General features: G+C 34.4%; 1 protein-coding gene across 1 annotated transcript in view; it reads right to left on the reverse strand.

Moving 5' to 3' along the window:
- Positions 1-16,126: 16,126 nt before the first annotated feature.
- CHD1 (chromodomain helicase DNA binding protein 1) overlaps positions 16,127-20,735 on the reverse strand; it is a 70,656-nt gene continuing 66,047 nt past the window's right edge. The window contains exons 33-35 of the mRNA XM_008578268.1: positions 19,781-19,832; positions 18,988-19,198; positions 16,127-17,662 (exon numbers count right to left, since the gene is read on the reverse strand). Coding sequence (XP_008576490.1) covers positions 17,317-17,662; positions 18,988-19,198; positions 19,781-19,832 — 609 coding nt within the window. The 3' untranslated portion in view covers positions 16,127-17,316. The remainder of the gene's footprint in view (positions 17,663-18,987; positions 19,199-19,780; positions 19,833-20,735) is intronic.

A 20,735-nucleotide genomic window follows, 5' to 3' on the forward strand; every position in this document is an offset into this window, starting at 1 on the left:
AGGTCTCCCCCCAGCATCCTCTCTCCTTGCCCATCTCTGTTCCTAGAGACTCCTTGGCCTGACAGTGTCAGTAACTAGAATGTACATTATGGAGAAAGCATAGCCTGACCAACACAGTCACAAGAACAAGCTTGGCCATAGGAGTCTCACCTGTGGTTGGAGTACAGGTCTAGAGACGATGAGATATGGGCAGAGGGGCCCGAGCAGTATTACACATATGATCATCAGAGAATCTCAACCTTAGTTATCACCAGCTGTGTATGCTGAAGGTAAGATTTATCAGCAACAGTACTGGCCAGCTGACAAGAAAAAAAAAGAAAAAGATTTATCGGCAATAATATTAAAAAATTAGTATCTTTTCATTAATACTATATATTATACTATATCATAAATATATGCTGAAGGTAAGATTTATCAGCAACAGTACTGGCCAGCTGACAAGAAAAAAAAAGAAAAAGATTTATCAGCAATAATATTAAAAAATTAGTATCTTTTCATTAATACTATATATTATACTATATCATAAATTAAAATAAATAAAATTAGTTATGTAATTGAAATTTCAATTATTTCTTTAAATAATTTAACTATTAATATTGACATTTTATAGTTTCAGTGTCTAAAACACACTACAGAGTTTGGGAGAGGTCCCCAGTGACAATAATGTGAAAATCATCTACAAGTGTTCAGATCTCCATAATGGCCAGCCTCCAGGAAAAATAAAAAAGAAAGAAAGAAAAGAAAACTATCTGCTGAAATATAGTAATTAAAGCCATGAAAGTAGACGGGATTGCCAGGGGGAATGTTCAAAAAGCAAAAAACAAAAAAAACAAAAAAACAAAAAAAAAGAAAGAAAAAAGAGAGAGAGAGAGAGCTTGGTACATTTTTAAGGATTTCAAACTTTCAAACCAGAGAAAGAAGTCTGCTAAAAGGGAGGAAAACATCCACTATATGGCAGGCACTATTGTTTGCCTTGCAGGAGCATTTTTCTTTTCATTCTTGCTGTCCGAGTCCTAGTTTCTTCCATTTTGCCCACTTCACTTTGGAGAGGATAAGCCACCATCAGCTCCAGGGATAAATTCTAATTGTTCAAAGCTGATCATTGTGCTCCATTCATCTTGCCATAGGTTGATATCTACTCGTAAATATATATACAGATGCACTTATATAGTTATGTTTTATGTATATATGTGTGTATATAAAATATATGCATATATGTAATTTTGTGTGTACGTGTATGTTTTATATATATATATATATATATGTACATACACAATTCTGGCCAGTGCCTTGTGAGGGGAAACCTGCTGTGGGGACTTTTGGGAAAGATTTCTGCTGCTGAAAGACAGGTAGGAAGAGGATTTCCCCCTCTTCTGCTGGCTGTTCTTTCTTTTGGAACTGCAGCAGCCATTTTGTGGTGATGAAAAAAAGTAGGTTGAGGATGGCAGAATAGAGAGTGGAAGGGATCTGGTCTTAATCACATCACTGATTTGTTAGCTACCCTAGGGACAAAGTACCTCAGGACTATGGGAGATAATTTTTCCTCAGTTTTTTTTTTTTTCCTTTTTTTTGTCTTTTTTCGTGACCAGCAACGGATCGCAACCCTCAGTGTCGCGCCCGTACTGGACCGGGACCGGCCACGGGATCGCAACCCTCGGTGTTGCCCCCGCCCCTCGCTCAGCCAGTGAGCGGCCGGTCTGTATGTGGGATCCGAACCCTCAGAGGGAGCGCCACCGTGCTTCCCAAGCGGCGCACTATAGCAGTGCGCCACCAGGCCAGCCCTTTCCTCAGTTTTAAAATCAGTCTAGTAAGGGTTTTCTTTTACTTGCAGCCAAAAGTGCAAATTAATACAATATAGTTAAGTGTCTGACAGTCGAGAGCAGGATCAACAGTGTCAAATGTTCCTGATAGTTCAAGAAGAAGAAGAAAAGGAGTCATTGGTCTAGGTCCAACCTGAAAGTGAAAAAATCAAAATCTTTAATTTTATTGAACACGTATGTGCTGTATAGTACATGTAGCTTAGAAGGACATTTTAGTCAAACTTCTGTGAATAAATGAAAATATTGTATCAATCAAAGTTTGATGAGAAAAAAGAACTACTAGGAGATAGATGATAGATATCAACTGATAGATAGATAAGGGCATTTAGTACGGGGATTTCACCTGATTAATTTGGGGAGCTGGTTAAGCAGTATCTGTAAGGCTGTTGACTCACATCTGATGCTGGAACTTGAAGTCCACATGGCAGATGGTTGGGAAGAGAATGTGGATGTAAAGTGGGGAAGAGCAAGAACGGTCCCAAACTCACAAGCACAAGCTGGAGCCCACAAGAACAGACTGGCAAATGTGTCATTTCTTGTTGCCTCTCATCTTAACGGAATGAGTGCCTTGCAGGAACAAGGACCTTTCATCAAGGCGCTGGACATACGCAGCTGGCCCAGGAGTCCACTGACTCCAGAGGAGGGTGGAACAGGTGCAGTCCTGGCTACCACCTCATGCCAGCAAGCGAGCCAGCAGATAAGCAACAAAATGGCTGTTTTGTCACTTCTGCCCTCCAAATCTCTCACAGAAGTCTCCCTTGTGGCCCACTCTGACTGACAACATACAGGAAGCGGAATTCTGGGAAATGTAATGTAGCCTAGCCAAGTTAACACATGAAAAAGCCACCAAAACCTGCCAGTCTCTTGTGAAATAAATTGAGTCTATATCATCATGGCGTTACTTTTTCTTAATCTAATAGGGTGGCCTTTGGAAAGAACATTTGAATGTTTACATGCATCCTTACCAGAACCTTTTAGTAGCATCTGTTTTACAAAATACTTGCACCTGTTTAGGCATCCGACTATTTCAATTAGGAGTTATAAATAAGAGAGCACAATCACCTCTGAACAGCACCCTGAAATTTCTTGAGTATGCAGATAGTGAGAATGTACATTCTGAAACCAGTTGCTTTCACAGACATACTTCTTGCTGTCATGGCAAGAGACTTCTGCCAAAATGCCATACTCTAGTCTCAATTTTGCCAAATTTATCAAAAATAGTATTGTCCCCACCTCAAAAGATCCATAATGAGGGTCATGTATGATCAAGGTAATGTGAAAAAGAATTGTTTAATACCTGAAAAATCTATTTTGATAAACATATTTTACTATACTATAGTCAAATGAAAGTCTCAGCAGTAAATAAACCATAGACATGATCAAAACTATATAAAAAAAGCTAAAGTTAAGAAATATATGTTTACTACTGACTTCTCAATTTAACTGTATTCACTCAGGCGGGTCAGTTAACCTCTTTGTCTCTATTTTCTTACTTTTTGAAATAAATGAAGCAAATTCTAAGATTATTTCTGACTCTGATTCTATATAAATAAAAACTTTTAAATGTATTCATATATTTAGTTTCAAAATATTTAAGGAGAATAGAATAAAACAATTTTAAATATAAAAATATTTGCCTAACTACTCTGACATTAACATAAATGTGTTGCAAATATGTTATTATGAGAGAGGCATTCAATATATATTAAAAAACTTAAAGGCACATAAATATCCATGTCAGCTTTGGAAAACAAGAGCGGAGAGGGAAAATTTGCCCTACTGGACGTAAGACTCTAGTGATATGATAAAGTGACCAGACAAATGGACCGTTGAAACAAAATAGAAAGCACAAAATTAGACTCATGTACAGGAACTTGATATGTGTCAAAGGTTACACCACAAATCAATGGGAACAGGAACTGTTAACAAATAGTGTTGCAGGAACTTGTTCCCGACACAGAAAAAAATTAATCTATGTTTTCATTTAAAAGACATGACCAAGTAGCTTCCAAATGAATTAAAATAAATTAAAAACTGAAGTGTAAAAGTATAAAGAGTAAATAGAAGACATTATAGGAAAATGTCTTGTGATCTATGTGCAGGGAAAAGGCTTAATAAAAATCAAAATGGGGATTTTGAATAAGGCAAAGAAAAGATGATGGATTTGATTATCATTAAGTATATCTGTTTAATAAAAGATACAGTAATGAAAAGGTTAATAACAGATAAGCTGGGAGAAGATAGTTACAATATTTTAAAACCACAAGGGACTAATTTTCAGCATCTTAAAGAAACAATTACAATTAAAAACAACAATAAAAAGAAAATCAACATAAAAATGGTTAAACTATATGACAAGAAAATTCATAGAGAAAAATCAGAAGAATATGAGATACATGAAAAGATGCTCAAACTCATTGTTAATCTGGAGAAATACAAGTGAAAGCAAAAGAAGAATTTTAAAAATAAAACAAAATGCTACTTTACACCTATCAGATTGGGAAAGAATTAGGAAGTTTGAAAATGTGCATCATGGGTGTGAGTTTGGGACTACAGGATCTCTTGGACAGCTGATGGGCGTGTAGACTGGTGCAGCATCTCTGGAGAGCAATTTGGTAACATTTAGTCAAATGGAATAATGGAGTCAGACCCCAGGATTGAGCGATCCTGTTCCTGGGTACATATCCCAAGATTTCTTTCATAGACCCATAAAAGGACATGTACAAGGTTGTTAATCTCAGGGTAGCTTGTGGTAATAGGAAGTTGGCTAAAGTAGAAAACTAAATGGAGGACTGTACAGTCCAAAATAAAAGAATAGGGAGATTTATAAAATCAAGGGAAAACACTGAAAACTAAAAACACCATTAAAAATTATAAACAAATTAGAAACATCATAGAACAATGACAGCTGAAAATCAAATCACTGGCCTAGAGAAAAAGATATGAGACAATCACATGAACAAATGAGAAAAAGAGATTTGCCAGAGACCAGCTCCAGTCGAGTTGTGGGTACCTGAAAAGGGAGAGGAAGGGTCGGTGAAAATAACAAACACAGACAGAGACCTCAATGCATCAGTATGCACGTTCTCTCTCTGCGGGCTGTCAGCGTGTTGCAGCTGGAGCCCAGTAGAGCATGAGACAATGCCTTTTATTTAGATTTTTCTCTGCAGGGGGGTTTTGGGTATTATTTTTATTGTGTCAGCAAGCTTAAATCAATAGTCCAAAAAGCTGGGAGGAAACTTTTTTAGAGGTCAGCATGTCTTAGGTGATCAACTTGTGCTTCTTCTTCCTGGAATCAGGTTTATCAGATTCTAACCATCCCTTCATTGTCTTCAAGTTATCTTGTGACCTTTTTCTGTTAGCAAACTGTGGTTAATATCCACCCTGTTAACAGCTCTTTTGTAAAATGAATAGTGGATATTTGAGCAGCAGCTCTTTTGTAAAACGAATAGTGGATATTTGAGCAGCATTATCATGCACATTTTTAGGTTATGCATTGGGTGTGGCCCTGTAATCTTGATCTAAATGTTAAAGTGTCCTTGTGCACAGCACCATCCCTCACAAAACCAGTTACATTTACCTCTTAGGTCTAATTTTGCAGGTTTGATAATTTTACAGGATATATTTTTATCCCAATATCTAATTCTTAATGATTCATTTAAAACTGGACACCAGCAAGTAAAGGGAATTCTACGGTTTCATTCCTATATACTTAATTTATCCCAATCATATAATTTCCCATTAATACCAACCATTCTCTTGCCATTAATATAATCTCCAGTAAATGATGTTTGCCAACTTACATTAGGCTGCAGCTCATATTTAGTCATGAGCAGTGCTTTTGGAACATATGTTGGTGTGGTCAATTTATCATAAGGGGATAATTTTATTTTATTTTTTTTCCTTTTTATCTTTTTTACTGACCGGTAACGGGATCGCAACCCTCAGTGTTGCGTTTTTTCGTGTCCGGCAACGGATCGCAACCCTCAGTGTCGCGCCCGTACCTACCGGGGACAGGCAACGGGATCGCAACCCTCGGTGTTGCGCCCGCACCGCACTCAGCCAGTGAGCGGGAACCGGTCTCCACATGGGATCCGAACCCTCGGCGGGAGCACCGCCACACTCCCAAGCGGCGCACTCTCCAGTGCACCACCAGGCCGGGCCAGGGGATAATTTTAAATTCTCCAATTTACTCAGATCCTCTGTGGGAATGTTTAGTTCAATGACCGTATAATCATTTGTGTTATTTTTACAATCTTTTGGGAATTCAGAGAACTGCCACGCTAACCAAAACATCAAAAGAGAGAAAGTAAAACAGTACCACTATGCCAAGGCAGAGATCCTTACAGTTGTAGCAAGTGCTCGTAGCTGCGGCCTTGCCAATAGCTCTCCCTCCCACGGTCCTGCCAACTCGGAGAGGGCAGCCCAAGCTGACTCCTTTAGGATCCTGCCATGGCGTGTATATTGATAGTCAGGTTGGGCATTCGAGGTTTGGTACTGGGTGAGAGCAGCAGTAGGTGCCGCTGCTCCCTCCACCCCCTCTACTGGTGCAGGCTGTGTCAGGTGGAACTCTGAACTCCTGAAGAAGGTGGGTTTGGATCCAGGTGACCAACTGGCACCGTGGACTGGCACACTCCTGATGGCCGCCTGCTGAGGCAGGGGGTGGAGTCCATTGGGCTGTGCAGGGCTCTAAGCCCCTAAGGGGAAGAAAGGTGTGGATCCCAGCAACCTGCACACTACCCCCACACTCTCCCTCTGGGTTGGCAGGACTCTGAGCTCTCCTGTCTCCTATCCCAAAATGGCAATGTCCAGTAGCATCTTGGGATGGAGGGTGGTAGGGCAGGACTCAGAGTGTACTTTCCCTCTTGAAAAATACAGTCATGTAGGCTCTTGGCTTACTGTCCATGAGTACTGCACCATTCCTCTATAGCCTGATTTACAGGCATCTACATTGGGAGTGCTGACTGCTGACCCCCTGCTTACCTTGTCCCAGCAGTGCAGTGTCTCTCCAACCTCCGTGCCAGTCTTGTTTGGGTGCTTCCCCTGTCTTTCTATGTTGCTGTCTCAAGTTGCCAAATGTTGAGGGTTTTCCTCATTGTTTTGCTGAATTCCATTGTTTTCTCCTAGACACTCTACAGGAGACTATCTTCTTGCTGCTTTGGACTTTCTTTGCATTTAGAGGTGAGGGCTGGCTGCCTCTAGTTTGCCATCTTCCCAGAAAACAAACAAATAAGGTTTTTTAGTTGTCTTCTGTTATGGCTCAAAGCTTGGTTGAAGAAGGGAGTTTGTTGATTGAAATTGTGACCCTTACTTTTTTAAGGTGGCTTGTGGTACTATTAACTTTTCTTTCTCCATTTGAAGATTGTGAAATGATGCTTTAGAAAGGGTAGCTGTATGACATCTGGAAATACAATTTGCTATTTGAGAGCTCAGAATAGCAGTCACATCACAATCTCTCCTGTCCTTGGACAATAACTCTTATCTAGTGGCTGAGGAGAAGAAATAGATTTTATTGTGATTGACTGTATAACTTGTTTAAAATAATTTAACTTTGAAAGCAGAAAGAACATAGGGTTTAAAGTGAGATACTCTAAAATGGATAATAATTCCTATCTTATATAATAATGGTAAAGATTAAATAATATAATAAATATAAAATACCTAGCACAGTGCCTGACTGAGTTAATGCTCAATATATATTTGTTGAATTAACACATGAACGAATGGGGTGATGATTGGATGACTGGATGACTGGATGACTGGTTATGCTATGTGGTTATGTGAAAATCATATGATAATGAGGAGAAAAGACCTTGTGCTTTTTCTCTATGGCAGTCTCCTTTGGAGATCTTCCATGACTTTGTTGTAGAAAGCAGGTATAAAAGTATATACTTTACACTAGGGTAAATATAAATACTCTGTGACACTACCTATTACAATTTGACATCCATTTAGCTATACAGGGACAACGCATGCTTCTATTCCCAAATACAATAGTTGTGTAATATATTTCTTAGGTTCTGCCATAGACCAGTTTGTACACTGGTAGATACTCAACAATATCACTGTAAGGCTGAATTTGATTGGTAGGACCTATTGCTTAAGACAGGTTTATTTTTAAGGCTAATCTCAGTACAAAGAACTCTGAAAACATTATCAGAAGTATGTATTTGTGGATCTGTGAGATTTTCATAGGGCATTCTTAGTACAATTTGTTTAAAAGGTTGGTCAATGAGTTAGTAGTAAAACGTTAAAAAGAGTCTATGTTTCCTGATTTTAGTTCATCATTCTTTCTAAATACCTCTATTCTTGGGATGAATTCTGAAATTATTAATGTGGCCTTGCTATAGTCTAAATATTTATGTCCCACCAAAAATCATATGTTGAAATCCTTACACCCAAAGTGATAGTATCAGGAAGAGAGCCTTTGGGAGGTGATTAGGCTACAGATGTGGAGCCTGCATAAATGGGATTAGTTTATAAAAAAGGCCTGAGAGAGACCCCTCACCACTTCCACCATGTGAGGTTACAGTGAGAAGACAAGCCACCTATGAGAAAGCAGTGCCTCACCAGACATGGAATGTTCTGGCACCTTGATCTTGGACTTCCCAGTACCATGAGAAATACATTTTTGTCATTTATTCACCACACAGTTTATGGTATTTCGCTGTAGAAGCCTGAACAGACTAAGGCAGACCTATAAAACTCATAAAAAGAAGTTGGTGTCACAATATCAGTGACTGGGTAGATTGGGCAAAGAGAAAATATGTGCTAAGGTTAAGAAAAAAACATACACACATTTTTCTCTGAATTTGAAAGGATGTAAGTATGTATCTAAATGCAAACATTAATGATGTTTTAATTTTAAAATAAGAAAAAAAATTAAAGAAAAATAGAAACATTATTTGTTTTTGTTAATAATTATCCCTTTGATTTAAAAGCAGAACCTTATACTTTTTCTTCTCCACCAAGACGCCAGTATCAAACTTTGTATTGTGACTTAAAGTGTGCAATATACAATTTATCCCAGAGTATTTTAACTGAAAGTGATATTAATTTGTTTATTTAATGGAAGTAAGCAATTAAAAATATAGCTGATTCTAAAAATCATAGATGCTTTGATTTTTTTTTTACTTTGTATCTCACAACGAGATACCATCTCACCCCAGTTAGAACGGCTACTATCAAAAATACAAAAAATAACAAATGCTGGCAAGGATGCAGAGAAAAGGGAACTCTTAAACACTGTTGGTAGTAATCTAAATTAGTACAGCCACTATGGAAAAAAGTATGGAGGATACTCAAAAAGCTAAAAATAAGACTACCATATAATCCAGGAATCTCAATGCTGGGTATTTATCCAAAGGAAAGGAACTTAACGTACTGAATAGTTCTCTGCATCCTAATGTTTATTGCAGCACTATTTACAGTAGCTATGATATGGAATCAACCTTGGTGTCCAACAACAGATAAAGAAAATGTGATATATGTACATAATGGAATACTACTTGGCCATGAAAAAGAAAGAAATCCTGTCATTTGTGGCAACGTGAATGAGTCTTAAGAGGTTATATTAAGTAAAATAAGCCAGGCACAGAAAGATAAATACTGTATGTTCCCACTCATATGTGGGAGCTAAAAAAAAAAAAAAGAAAAAAATGAAGGGTGAGCTTGTAGAAGTAGAGAGCAAACTGTGGTTAATAGAGGCTGGGAAGGGGAGAGAGAAAGGGGAATAGAAAGAGAGTTTGGTTAGCATACATAATTATAGCTAGATAGGAAAAATAAGTTCTAGTGGTCTACAGTAGTGCTAGACATCTAAAATAAACATAATTTATTGTATGTTTTCAAATGGCTAAGAGAGGAGCTCAAATGCTCTATTACAAAGAAACAATACATTTTTGTGATGATGGGTATGCTAATCAGCCTAATTTGACCATCACTCATTGTGTATATGTATTGAAATATAACTCTCTACCCCATAAATATATACAATTAATGTCAATTAAAAATTAAAAGAATTTATTATAGTGATGGTTACACAACCCTGCAAATATATTAAAAACCATTGATTGTACACTCTAAATGAGTAAATTGTACAGTCTGCGAATATCTCAATAAAGCTGTTACCAAAAAAAGAAAAAAAAAGTTAAAGAGAAAGAACATATCATCTCAATAGACAACATTTATGATAAAACCTCTCTACAAACCAAGAATAGAAGGTAAATTACCAAGCCTAATAAAAGGCATCTATCTAAAGCAAAAACCAAAAAACCTAAAACAAAAAAAACTTAGAGAAAGTATTGTTATGCTTTGAAGACAATGATGCTTTGAAGACAAGGAGGTTCAGTCTCCACTCCTCCCCCATGTCAATATTGTATAGGTGGTCCTACCTAATGCAGTAATGCATGGAAAAATAAACAAAAGTATAGAGACTGAAGAGGAGAAATTAAAGCCATTTTTATTTGAAGACATGATCATGTACATAGAGCAACCTAAGGCACAAATAATTTTTTTTTTTTTTTTTTTTTTTTTTTTTTTTTTTTTTTTTTACAGAAGACATGATCATCTACATAGAAAACCTCAAAGAATTTGGAACAAAGCTATCAGAACTAATTAGTGAGTATAGAAAGGTCACAGGACACAAAGCCAAATCCAAAAATTGAGCACTTAAAAACTGAAATATAAAAATTATCCACAATAGCATAAAAATATGAATTACTACCTAAGGATAAATGTAACAATATATGTGCAAGATTTGTTCACTGAAAACCCACCAAATGCTGATGAGAGAATTAAAAGACCTAAATAATGGAGATATATACTGTGTTCATGAGCCAAAAGTCTCAATATTGTTAAACTGTGTTTTCCAAATTGCTTATAGATTCAATATAATCTAAATTAAAATCTCAACATGACTTTTGGTAAAAATTCACAAGTTGATTATAAAATGTATGTGGAAAAGTGAAGGAATTTTGAAGAGCCAAAACAATTTTGAAAAACAACAAAATAAGATTCATAGTACCTAATTTTATGATATACTAAAAACTATAGTAATCAAGATAGTGTGGCATTTGCATAATGAAAGCAATATAAATTAATGGGATAGAATATAGAGCTCAGAAACAAACCCACATATATGAGGTTCTTCAAAAAGTTCCTAGAAAAATAAAATTAAAAGATACTACAAATCTTTTCATGAATTTTTTGAAGTACCCTCATATATAGACAACTGATTTTCAATAAAAGTAAAATGGAAATTCAGTGAAAAAAGGATAGTCTTTTCAACAAATGGTGCTTAAAAATTGAATATACATACCCAAACAATAACAAAAAAAAATTATGATCCATCCATAACTCACACCATATACAAAAAATCAGCACAAAATGAATCACAGACTTAAATGTAATTTTTAAAAGTATAATCCTTCTAGAAGGAAACATAAGAAAAAAGTCTTTGAGATTATGTAAAGGTTTCTACAATGAAACATATGAGAAAAAAGTTGATAAAAATTTAAAATGTTTGCATTTTAAAACACTTAAGAAAGTGAAATGACAAGTCATAGACTAGAAAAAATACTTGCCAAGTTTACTGATATATGACTTGTATCAACAATGCTTCAAGAGTTAGATACTCTAATATGCTTCTACTTGAGATTTTAGAGGTGTCAGCTGGCAGGTTAGCTAGGTTGGTTAGAATGCAGCTTTATAACACCGAGGTCATGGGTTTGGATCCCAGTACTGGCCAGCTACCAAAAAAAAAAAAAAAAATCCTCTTTTACAAAATAGGAAAAAATTTGAACAGACACTTCACCAAAAATAGGAAAAAATTTGAACAGACACTTCACCAAAGAGATGAGGATGGCGAAGAAACACATTAAAAGATGTTCAATATCATTCATTATTAGGGAAATGCAAACTAAACCACAGTTATCATTACACATCTATTAGAATGGCTAAAATCTTTAAAAACTTACAATAAAAAATGCTCACATAGATAGAGAAATAAGAACTCTCATATATAGCTGGTGGAAATGTAAAATGTTATATATCCTCTTTGGAAAATAGTTTTGCAGCTTTTCATAAAGTAAAATATACATTTTACCATACAACCTGGCAATACCACTCCAAGGTATTATTAGAATATATGTCTACCCAGAGAACGAACTGTACATAAACACTTATAGCATCTTCATTTATAATAGCCAAATGACTAGAAATCCAAATTTCCATTCAGTTGGTATATGGATAAACAATTGTAGTACACCCAATATGAAGGAATACTTCTCGGCAATAAAAGGGAATGAAATATTGATATATACAAAAATATGGATGAATTGCAAAAGCATTAAGCTAATTATAAGGTAGGCTCAAAGGGCAATGTACTGTAGAATGCCACTAATTTATTCTGAGCGGCTGACTGGTATGTGATTAACACCACTGCACTCTAACCAACTAAGCTAACCAGCTAGCCCCATGCGGTCCCATTTATATGACTTTATGGGAGAAGCTGTAGAGACAAATCAGTGGTTGCCAGGGCCTGGAAGTACGGGAAAGGAGCATAACATATTTGGGGTGATGGAAATGTTTTATATCTTAAATATGCTATTGGCTATGCAACTGTATGTCATCAAAATTCAAGGCACTGTATACTGGAAAGAGTGAATTTAACTTATGTAAACATGACCTAAGGTTTTTTAATGGGAAAAAAATAGCAAGTACCAGCAAAAGGGGATTCCTTTTGCTATTTCACTTTAAAAACACTTGGAAATGCAACATACTTCTCTCTTGCATTACAGTGTCTTTACAAGTTGTGTTCTTGTGAGTAGGAAAAGATAGTGTGTCATGCCATCTAAAAACATATTTTCTTTTAAAAAAATAAAGGAATAAAATAGATAAATCAAAATGTTTTATATTTTACTATTACATGCCATGTCTTTGCATACCTTTTTGCAAAGTATCATTGTAACATTTCCTAAAGTAGCCATTAAAGAATCTGATTTTTCATTTATGTTAGCATAACTTATTTATAACAGTGGAATTAACCTCTATTAATTAAAGTCAACAAAATAAATATTAAAACCCCGTTACTTGGAGCCTTTCCCTATTAAATTTTAACTCCAAGAAATGAGACTTAAGTGTTTCTATATTTCTCAAGTGCCTTTGATGATTTTTATCAATCCAGTTTAAAAACTGCACTCCAGTAAACCAACTCAAGTAATCATGAGTAATCATAAGTAATCACTGATAAGGCATAAAAAAGTTTCCAGGTTAACAATGGCGAGACGAAAAGTTTGGAAACACTGGCCCTTTATAGGGCATAACATTTCTGGGAAAAACACCAAAATTACAAAAATAATGCAATTGATATAGGCACTGTTTTAGGTACTGGGGGATACAGCAGTGAACAAAATAAAGTCCCTGCCCTAACAGAACTTATATTCTAGAGGGGAGCCAGTCAATGGCAAATGAACAAAATATACAAGGTCAAGTAGTGGTAAGTGCTAGAAGATAAACCACGATAAGGTACATAAAAATGATGGGGCAGGGCACTAATATGGAGACCTGAGATGACATTTGAGCTGAGACCTGAATTAAATGAGGGAACAAGCTTTGTACAAATCAGATATAAAAATCCTTAATGGAAAATAATGCAAAGATCCAGAAACATTCTTTTGTGTATTCTAGGAAGAGCAACGGAAGTAAAGTGAAGCAAAAAGAACAGAAACAGCTAGCAGCCAAGTGCCGTAGTTAAGTCAGAGAGCTGTGAACACGTTTATCAAAGATAAATGGGTTGTTAAAATTTTAATGTTATCCAGAAACATTCTTTTGTGTATTCTAGGAAGAGCAACGGAAGTAAAGTGAAGCAAAAAGAACAGAAACAACTACGGCACTTGGCTGCTAGCTAAGTCAGAGAGCTGTGAACACGTTTATCAAAGATAAATGGGTTGTTAAAATTTTAATGTTACTGGTGCAGAAAGGTTGCTTGGTTTTACATATTTTAATGTTAGATATTCATTGGTTATGTAAGTGGAGCCCAGTTCAGGGGAGTGGTTGAAATGTGGCTAGTGGCCTCTTAAAGGTAGAAAATTCAGCATAGGAAGCCAGAAAATTTGTATACGTACTTGGAAAAACCTGGGAAAATCTAAAAACAATTTTTAAATCCTACATTCCCAAGTAATCTCATTTTTCATCTTTTTACATAGCTAAATTTCTTATCCCTGGATCTTTCTTCATTAAGAATCCAAAGATTTTCTATAATGAAATCAACTTGTCAGGTCCTAAAGGTTTTTTTAAAAAAATTTTAAAAAGAAAAAAATTAGTATAGGGCTCTGCAAAATCATTTACTAGTCATTGCCAGAAAAAAATACAATTTCAATTGAATTGTTTTCTTCCAAGTATCTATAATTGAGCGTCTTAAGAATTTTGACAGTTTGTCTCAAAATAGTTGTTGTTGTACTACTGTCTAGACAATTGTCTCCCTTTAACTTCCCTACCCATCACAAATCTTGTATACAGTGGTACAATATATAATAGTTTTATATTTCCTGAGTCTTAAATTTAAGTATCCCCTATTTAAAGATGAGTTGCTTTTCCAACCTTCCATCCCTTTTTAAAATGTGTCATATCTATAAAGCCATGAATTATTTATGGTTCAACGACCATTTTCTAGTCAGAAACAGAGTAATGTGGTGCACAGATAAGAATCATGCCATTTATCCTTAGTGCATATTCTTGACAAATCTCATGAAAATGAACGATAAACTGTGGAAATCAGTTGGCACATAATCTACTAAACCCTTTCCATTATACAATGACAATAACAGAACACAAAATTATAAATTATCATATATGTAATCTACATTACACAAAATTGTAAAGGTTCTCATTTTATTAAGCCACTCATTCTGAAATTAATGAAAAAAATCATTCAAACTCCAGTTTTCTAGTCTGGAAACTAATTTCTAACATACCCTAAACAAAGAATATTTTCTGTATAAGCAAACAGGCCATTGCTTTTAGTAAGAATTATTTATTGTATATTACTAAAATGGAGGGTTAATTGGTACAGTACTATGCATAATCTCTCATCTTTGAAAAACATAAACGAACAAAAATAGCAAAGCTGAATGAGCATGTAAAAAACAAAAAATAAGCATATTATAGAGAATGTTCCCTATTACATCTATGTATTAATGTTCTTCTCCGTTGTGTCTTAACAAATTTATGGCTTGTTCCTTTTCTACATAATTGATGACTTACAAATAACGAACATGTTTGCCATCAATTAATGTTAGTTTTAGATTTTTCATTCAACTCAGCTAATTAGTTGACTGAAATATTCAATTAAATGTAGCACTGTTAAAAAAGAGCCCATTCCCTTGTCTCAAAATATGCAATATTGTTCTATGAAATTTGCACAATAGGATATAATGCAAATATCCCAGCTACAAAATGATGGATTAAAAAATGTCAGCCTCATCTATTTAATGTGTTAATATTATGACTTCATTAAGCATTATAACCTTTAGTCAAATGCTACCTTGTAGAAAAAAATAATCATTTATACTAAATGTGGAAAAAGGAAAAAAGCCTAAATTGAGTTACTCCTGCACATATTAACTCATATATCAGGAAAGAAACATCATTCTTCAGGGTAACAGTATCTAAAAAAGCTATCACTGCTTAAAAGAAAAAAAAAAAAGCTTTGTTTTGTACACATTAATTTTAGACCCAACTAAATAAAAGGAAAATATCAAAAAATACATCTATGGACAAATTTCTGTAGATTGTTCCCACAGCTGTTGCTTTGTTTTGTACACATTAATTTTAGACCCAACTAAATTAAAGGAAAATATCAAAAAATACATCTATGGACAAATTTCTGTAGATTGTTCCCACAGCTGTTCAACAGGGACATGTATAGGAATATATCCATATAGTAATATTTGTCAAAGTTAAGAGTCCAAATTTGCTACATCACAGAACACATCCAAGAATGTATGACACATTAATCAAAAATTCCCACTGAATATAAAAAAATAAGAATCTATGAATAAATATAAGGCATACTAAAATAATATCTGCAGGAAGCCAAAAGAATCCAACAAACATTTCTATGACCTAAATTTTACTTCACAGAACAATTTATATAGTCTTCAAAATAGATTTAATTGTAGTGCTACACATTACCAATATTCAAATGCTTACCAAAATATTCTTTTACTGGCAGCTAAATGTTACTAAAAAGAAAAGGTTAAGTGTTTGAGGGAATAAGAATGCAGCAGAAAATTACAGGAGCCCACAGATCCTTTTTCTTAAATTTAATTTGTCATATATAAGGTTTTATATACAATCAGTGTGCATTGTAACAGTTTATATTAAAAGTCAATCAAGTTTATCTAAAATGTTAACCTGGCTGCATAGCACATTGACATTATTGCCCACATGAAAAGGGAAAACAAATGGATTTACAATAACTTTTGGCCGTTTTGGATTCTGAAAGTGTTCATACACCTACCCTTTTAAACCAAATGCATCTGAAAAAAAGTTTCCAGAGCATGCAGTTTAGATTTTACATATTATCTCAACTTTTTTTTTTCTACAAATACAATATTGACTAAAAATGAAAAAAAGGGAATAACATGTATCTAATAGAATACTCAATACAAAAAGAAGACTAATGGATTTACGTGGCCCCTTTCCCCATTTTTACATTCTAAACAATGATTCCATCAAGACAAATCATTAAAAAGTGTTATTACACTGACTTTTTTTTTTTTTTAATAAGAAGGCCTGAGTTGGTAGGGAAAGGAACAATCAAAAAAAGCCTGAGAAGGGAAAGGAAGTAAGGAAAGCTCATTTAATCCATTTACAATAATTTACAGCCTTTTTTTTTTTTTTTTGTAAAAAAGCATAATAATAGATCACAAACAGGAAATTCCTGGCTATTTTACAGATATAAGTACAGAATTTAAATATTCAAGCTTGTGATGAAAAGCGGCAAGGTGGTCGCAGTGTACAATGTAAACAAGTAGCTTTGGAAAGTGAACAAAGTCCTTGAGTGTTTTTTCTTTATTAAGAAAAGAACTCTCTTTCATTCTCCTGAAACATGATCACAGGTCAGAGTAAAGTTCATATACAAACATAATTTAAATGGAGGTCAGTATAAAAATCACTGACTTAAAAAGTTTTATCCAGCCTTTATGGGAGGGCAGTGCTGAGGTCCCTGTAATAGTAAACATTTTCCATTTCTTTAAAAAAGAAAAAAAAAAAAGTACTACAATACTTGTAGTACAGTGCAGCATAATCCTTAAATATAAAAATATTTTCTCTTCTGTTGGGATAATAGTACTTGCATCCTGGAAAGAAGTAACAATACTGCTACTGATAGAAGATCTGTTTATATCTTTCAAGTCATGTAAGGCAATTACTGTGTGGGTTGGTTTATGATATATGGCTAAAAGAAAAGTCCAGAAAAATAATGTATCAGTTCTTGTTATGTTTTCCGACTACTCCAGGTATGCTCAGGTGTACTTTTGTGTTCAACTGAATGTTCAAATGGAGATCTGGAGCCATAAGGAGACCTCTGATCTAGTGGTGACCTAGGGCCACTACTGGAAGCTCTGTGGTCCATTTGCCAATCTGAATGATACCTATAATCCCTGGAAGATTTATGCTGTGTATATTCAGAACTTGACCGGTGATCTGAATGTAACCGATGATCTGAATGAGAACGATGATCAGAATGAGATCTATCCTTTAAACTTCCTTCCAAATTTGACCTGTGATCTCTACTCCTATGATCATCCAGTTTTCTGTGTTTCTCTCTGTCATTGTAATACCTAAATAAAAAGGGAAATTGGGGATTTTAATCAAATTAATAATGCAAAGTAAAATATTTTCAAATAAATAAAATCTTATTTAAAAATAAAACATAAAAATACTTTAAAACATACTTTTAATTGTATACAAGCTCAGTGTTTCATTATTAACTTTCACAAATTAACTTAAAAATCACTAAAAATATCTCTTTGGAAAAAGTATTTGATTCATAAAACTAAAGTACACCATACAGAGCACCTGAGATAGCATCTAATTTCACATGACTGTTTTAGAAAATTTATTACATTTTATTCCATGAATCACTTGTATTAATGTCTGGAAGTTGGAATTAAGGTAATCACAACTATCCAGAAGACCTGTGAAATCAGACTCTTTTATGAACCAGTTTATGAAATAACTTGTAAAGGAGGATGGTTGGTGATGCCTATTAAAAGCTTTCTCAAGTTTGACTAATTAAATAAGACTTGACAGATTAATCAATATTGAGAAATTTACTCCACACATAAATGTGTCATTTTGCTAAAAAATAAATAAATGTGGCAGTTTAATGAGAAGTAGTCTCTAAAGTTTTGCCTTTTTGAATAAAATACACTGAATATAATGGATTTTTTTGTTGACTAAAGTTCCTTATTACAAGCAATATAAATTACATTTTTATAAGCCTGTGAAATTATAAATACACAATACTACAAATATGGCTTTTCCATTTCATTATATGCCCCTTTCTAATATTAAGGACTATTCTACAATTGATGTGTTCATGGTGTGACACAGCTTATCAGAGAAGAAATTACTGCAGTGAGCACAACTAAAATACAAAGAATCTGATGCTGTTATTATTTTCAGGTTGCCTACTGTTCAAGAGCTTCAAAAAGCAACAATAATAATAAACAAGAAAACTTTCTGCTTTCAGGACTACCCCAGATTGCTTAGATTAACTTTAACCTCAATGAGTTGTGTTCACATAAATTATTTTTTCTCTCCATGAGTTTATTTTGAAGAGTATTTGAACAAATGTTTTCCAAAACCAACGATAATACAACTTATAATCATAAAATTCCCTATATCACCTTACATCTTTTATCGCATATTTTGATCTCAATTTTAAAATTCGAAAACCAATTTTTTAGAAAAATTCAGTTTTTAACAATAACGAAGAGTACTATATATCAATTTTTCTTATTTATAAATAAACACCTTTATTTTACAAGATTTGGTTTGACTGTGTGAAGATTAAATTAGCTGACAGGCCAAGTACAGCAAACACAATCATAAGGAGAAAGATATGTATAAGCAAAACTTCAAAAGTCACTGTCAAGTTTACCGGCTGTCTTGCTTGTAGTGATCCCAGTCACGATGATCTTTGCCATTACTAAAAGACGAATAGGGTCTTTTCCTGGAATCACTCTTTTTGTAAGAATCTCCCTGATGTCGGTCTTTATGATGATCATGGTACTGAGATAAGTGTCTATCAGAAGAATAACTGTCTCTGCTGCTATCATCATGATTTGTATTCTCTTTCAGTCTTTCCACATCTGTTAGGTAAAAAAAGTCCAACTTTTGTTAATGACTTTAAAAAAATATATGGTAAAACTAACTTTGCGGCTAGATAACAACTCTTGCTTCAACTTCTGCTAGAATAAAATCAGTTCCCAAACACTGTCAGCTAAAGCATTTAGAAATGAGCTATAAAAGCAATACCAAGGTTTAAAAAGGGGTCACCTAATTTTGAAATTTGAAAAAACACAACTGAAAAATATAGAGTCCAATCCCTTCTCAGACTATACTTTTGCAACTCTCGCACAGAAAGAAGGCATTATTCCAAATGACATAAAATAGAATATACATTAACAATTATTTTACAATTTCTAGAAACTGACAAAAGGTTAACTTATGGGAAAGGATAATAAGCTAAAATGAATTAATGTTTAAGAGAATAGATTTTATATAATAATGTAGGTAAGTACTAGAAATACAGTATCTTCCCAATATAAAGGTACTATTAAATAAAAGCAACTTAAGAACTCTTTTTATAATTTGGTTTACCTAAAACAAAACAAAAAAAGGAAAGCAATTTAAAAATTTATTTTCCAAAACAATTAGTAAGGCTTACTTACCTGGATTTCTTATCACATGAGCATTCAAGTTGCTGTTATGGTCACTGTTTTGCTAAAATAAATGCACATATATAAGAATCTTTTAAGTGATTCACATACTCTTACAAAACAGAGGGGAGAAAAAAATCTTAAAAAGAAAATCCTAATACTGAATCAAGTCCTCACATAAAATATGAGAACGTATGTAACTAACATTTACAACCTCATTTTTTTGAAGTATAAACTATTTTCCCCATGACATTTTTTTAAAAAATTGACTTTGAAACAATTTTAGACTTAACAGAAAACTTGCAAAACTAGTACCACGAGTTCTCATATACACTTTACCTAGCTCCCCTTGATGTTACTATCTTATATGACCATAGAATAATGATCAGAACCAAGTACAATCAACCAAGTTGATTGTACATAAAATCAACTGAAATTTATTTTTTGAATTCTTTTCCTTTTCCCTTTTAGAGACAGGGTCTCACTATGTTGCCCAGGATGGAGTGCTGTGGATATTCACAGGCATGATTCCACTATTGATCAGCATGGAGTTTTAACATGTTCCATTTCTAACCTGAGCCAGTTCAGCCCTCCTTAGGCAACTTCGTGGTCCCCCACTCCTGGGAGGTCATGATATTAACGCTGAATTTAGTGTGAACACCCGAATGGTACAGCAGACTACAGCCCAGAACTCCTGGACTCAACTGATCCTCCAGTATCTGCCTCCCAAGTAGCTGGGATACAGTTGTGCACCATCAAGTCTGGCCAATTAACTGAACTACCAACTTTATTCAGATTTCACATTTTTCTACTAATGTCCTTTTTATGCTCCAGGATCTGGTCTGGAACCTCATATTACACTAATTGTCATGTCTTCTTCTGTGACAGTTCCTTAGTTGTTTTATTTTTGACACTTTTAAAGAGTACCAGTTATGTATAGAATGTCCCTCAATTAGGGCTTGTCAGA

Source organism: Galeopterus variegatus, unplaced genomic scaffold (assembly GCF_000696425.1).
Source record: "Galeopterus variegatus unplaced genomic scaffold, G_variegatus-3.0.2 Scaffold1654, whole genome shotgun sequence".
Classification (NCBI taxonomy): domain Eukaryota; kingdom Metazoa; phylum Chordata; class Mammalia; order Dermoptera; family Cynocephalidae; genus Galeopterus; species Galeopterus variegatus.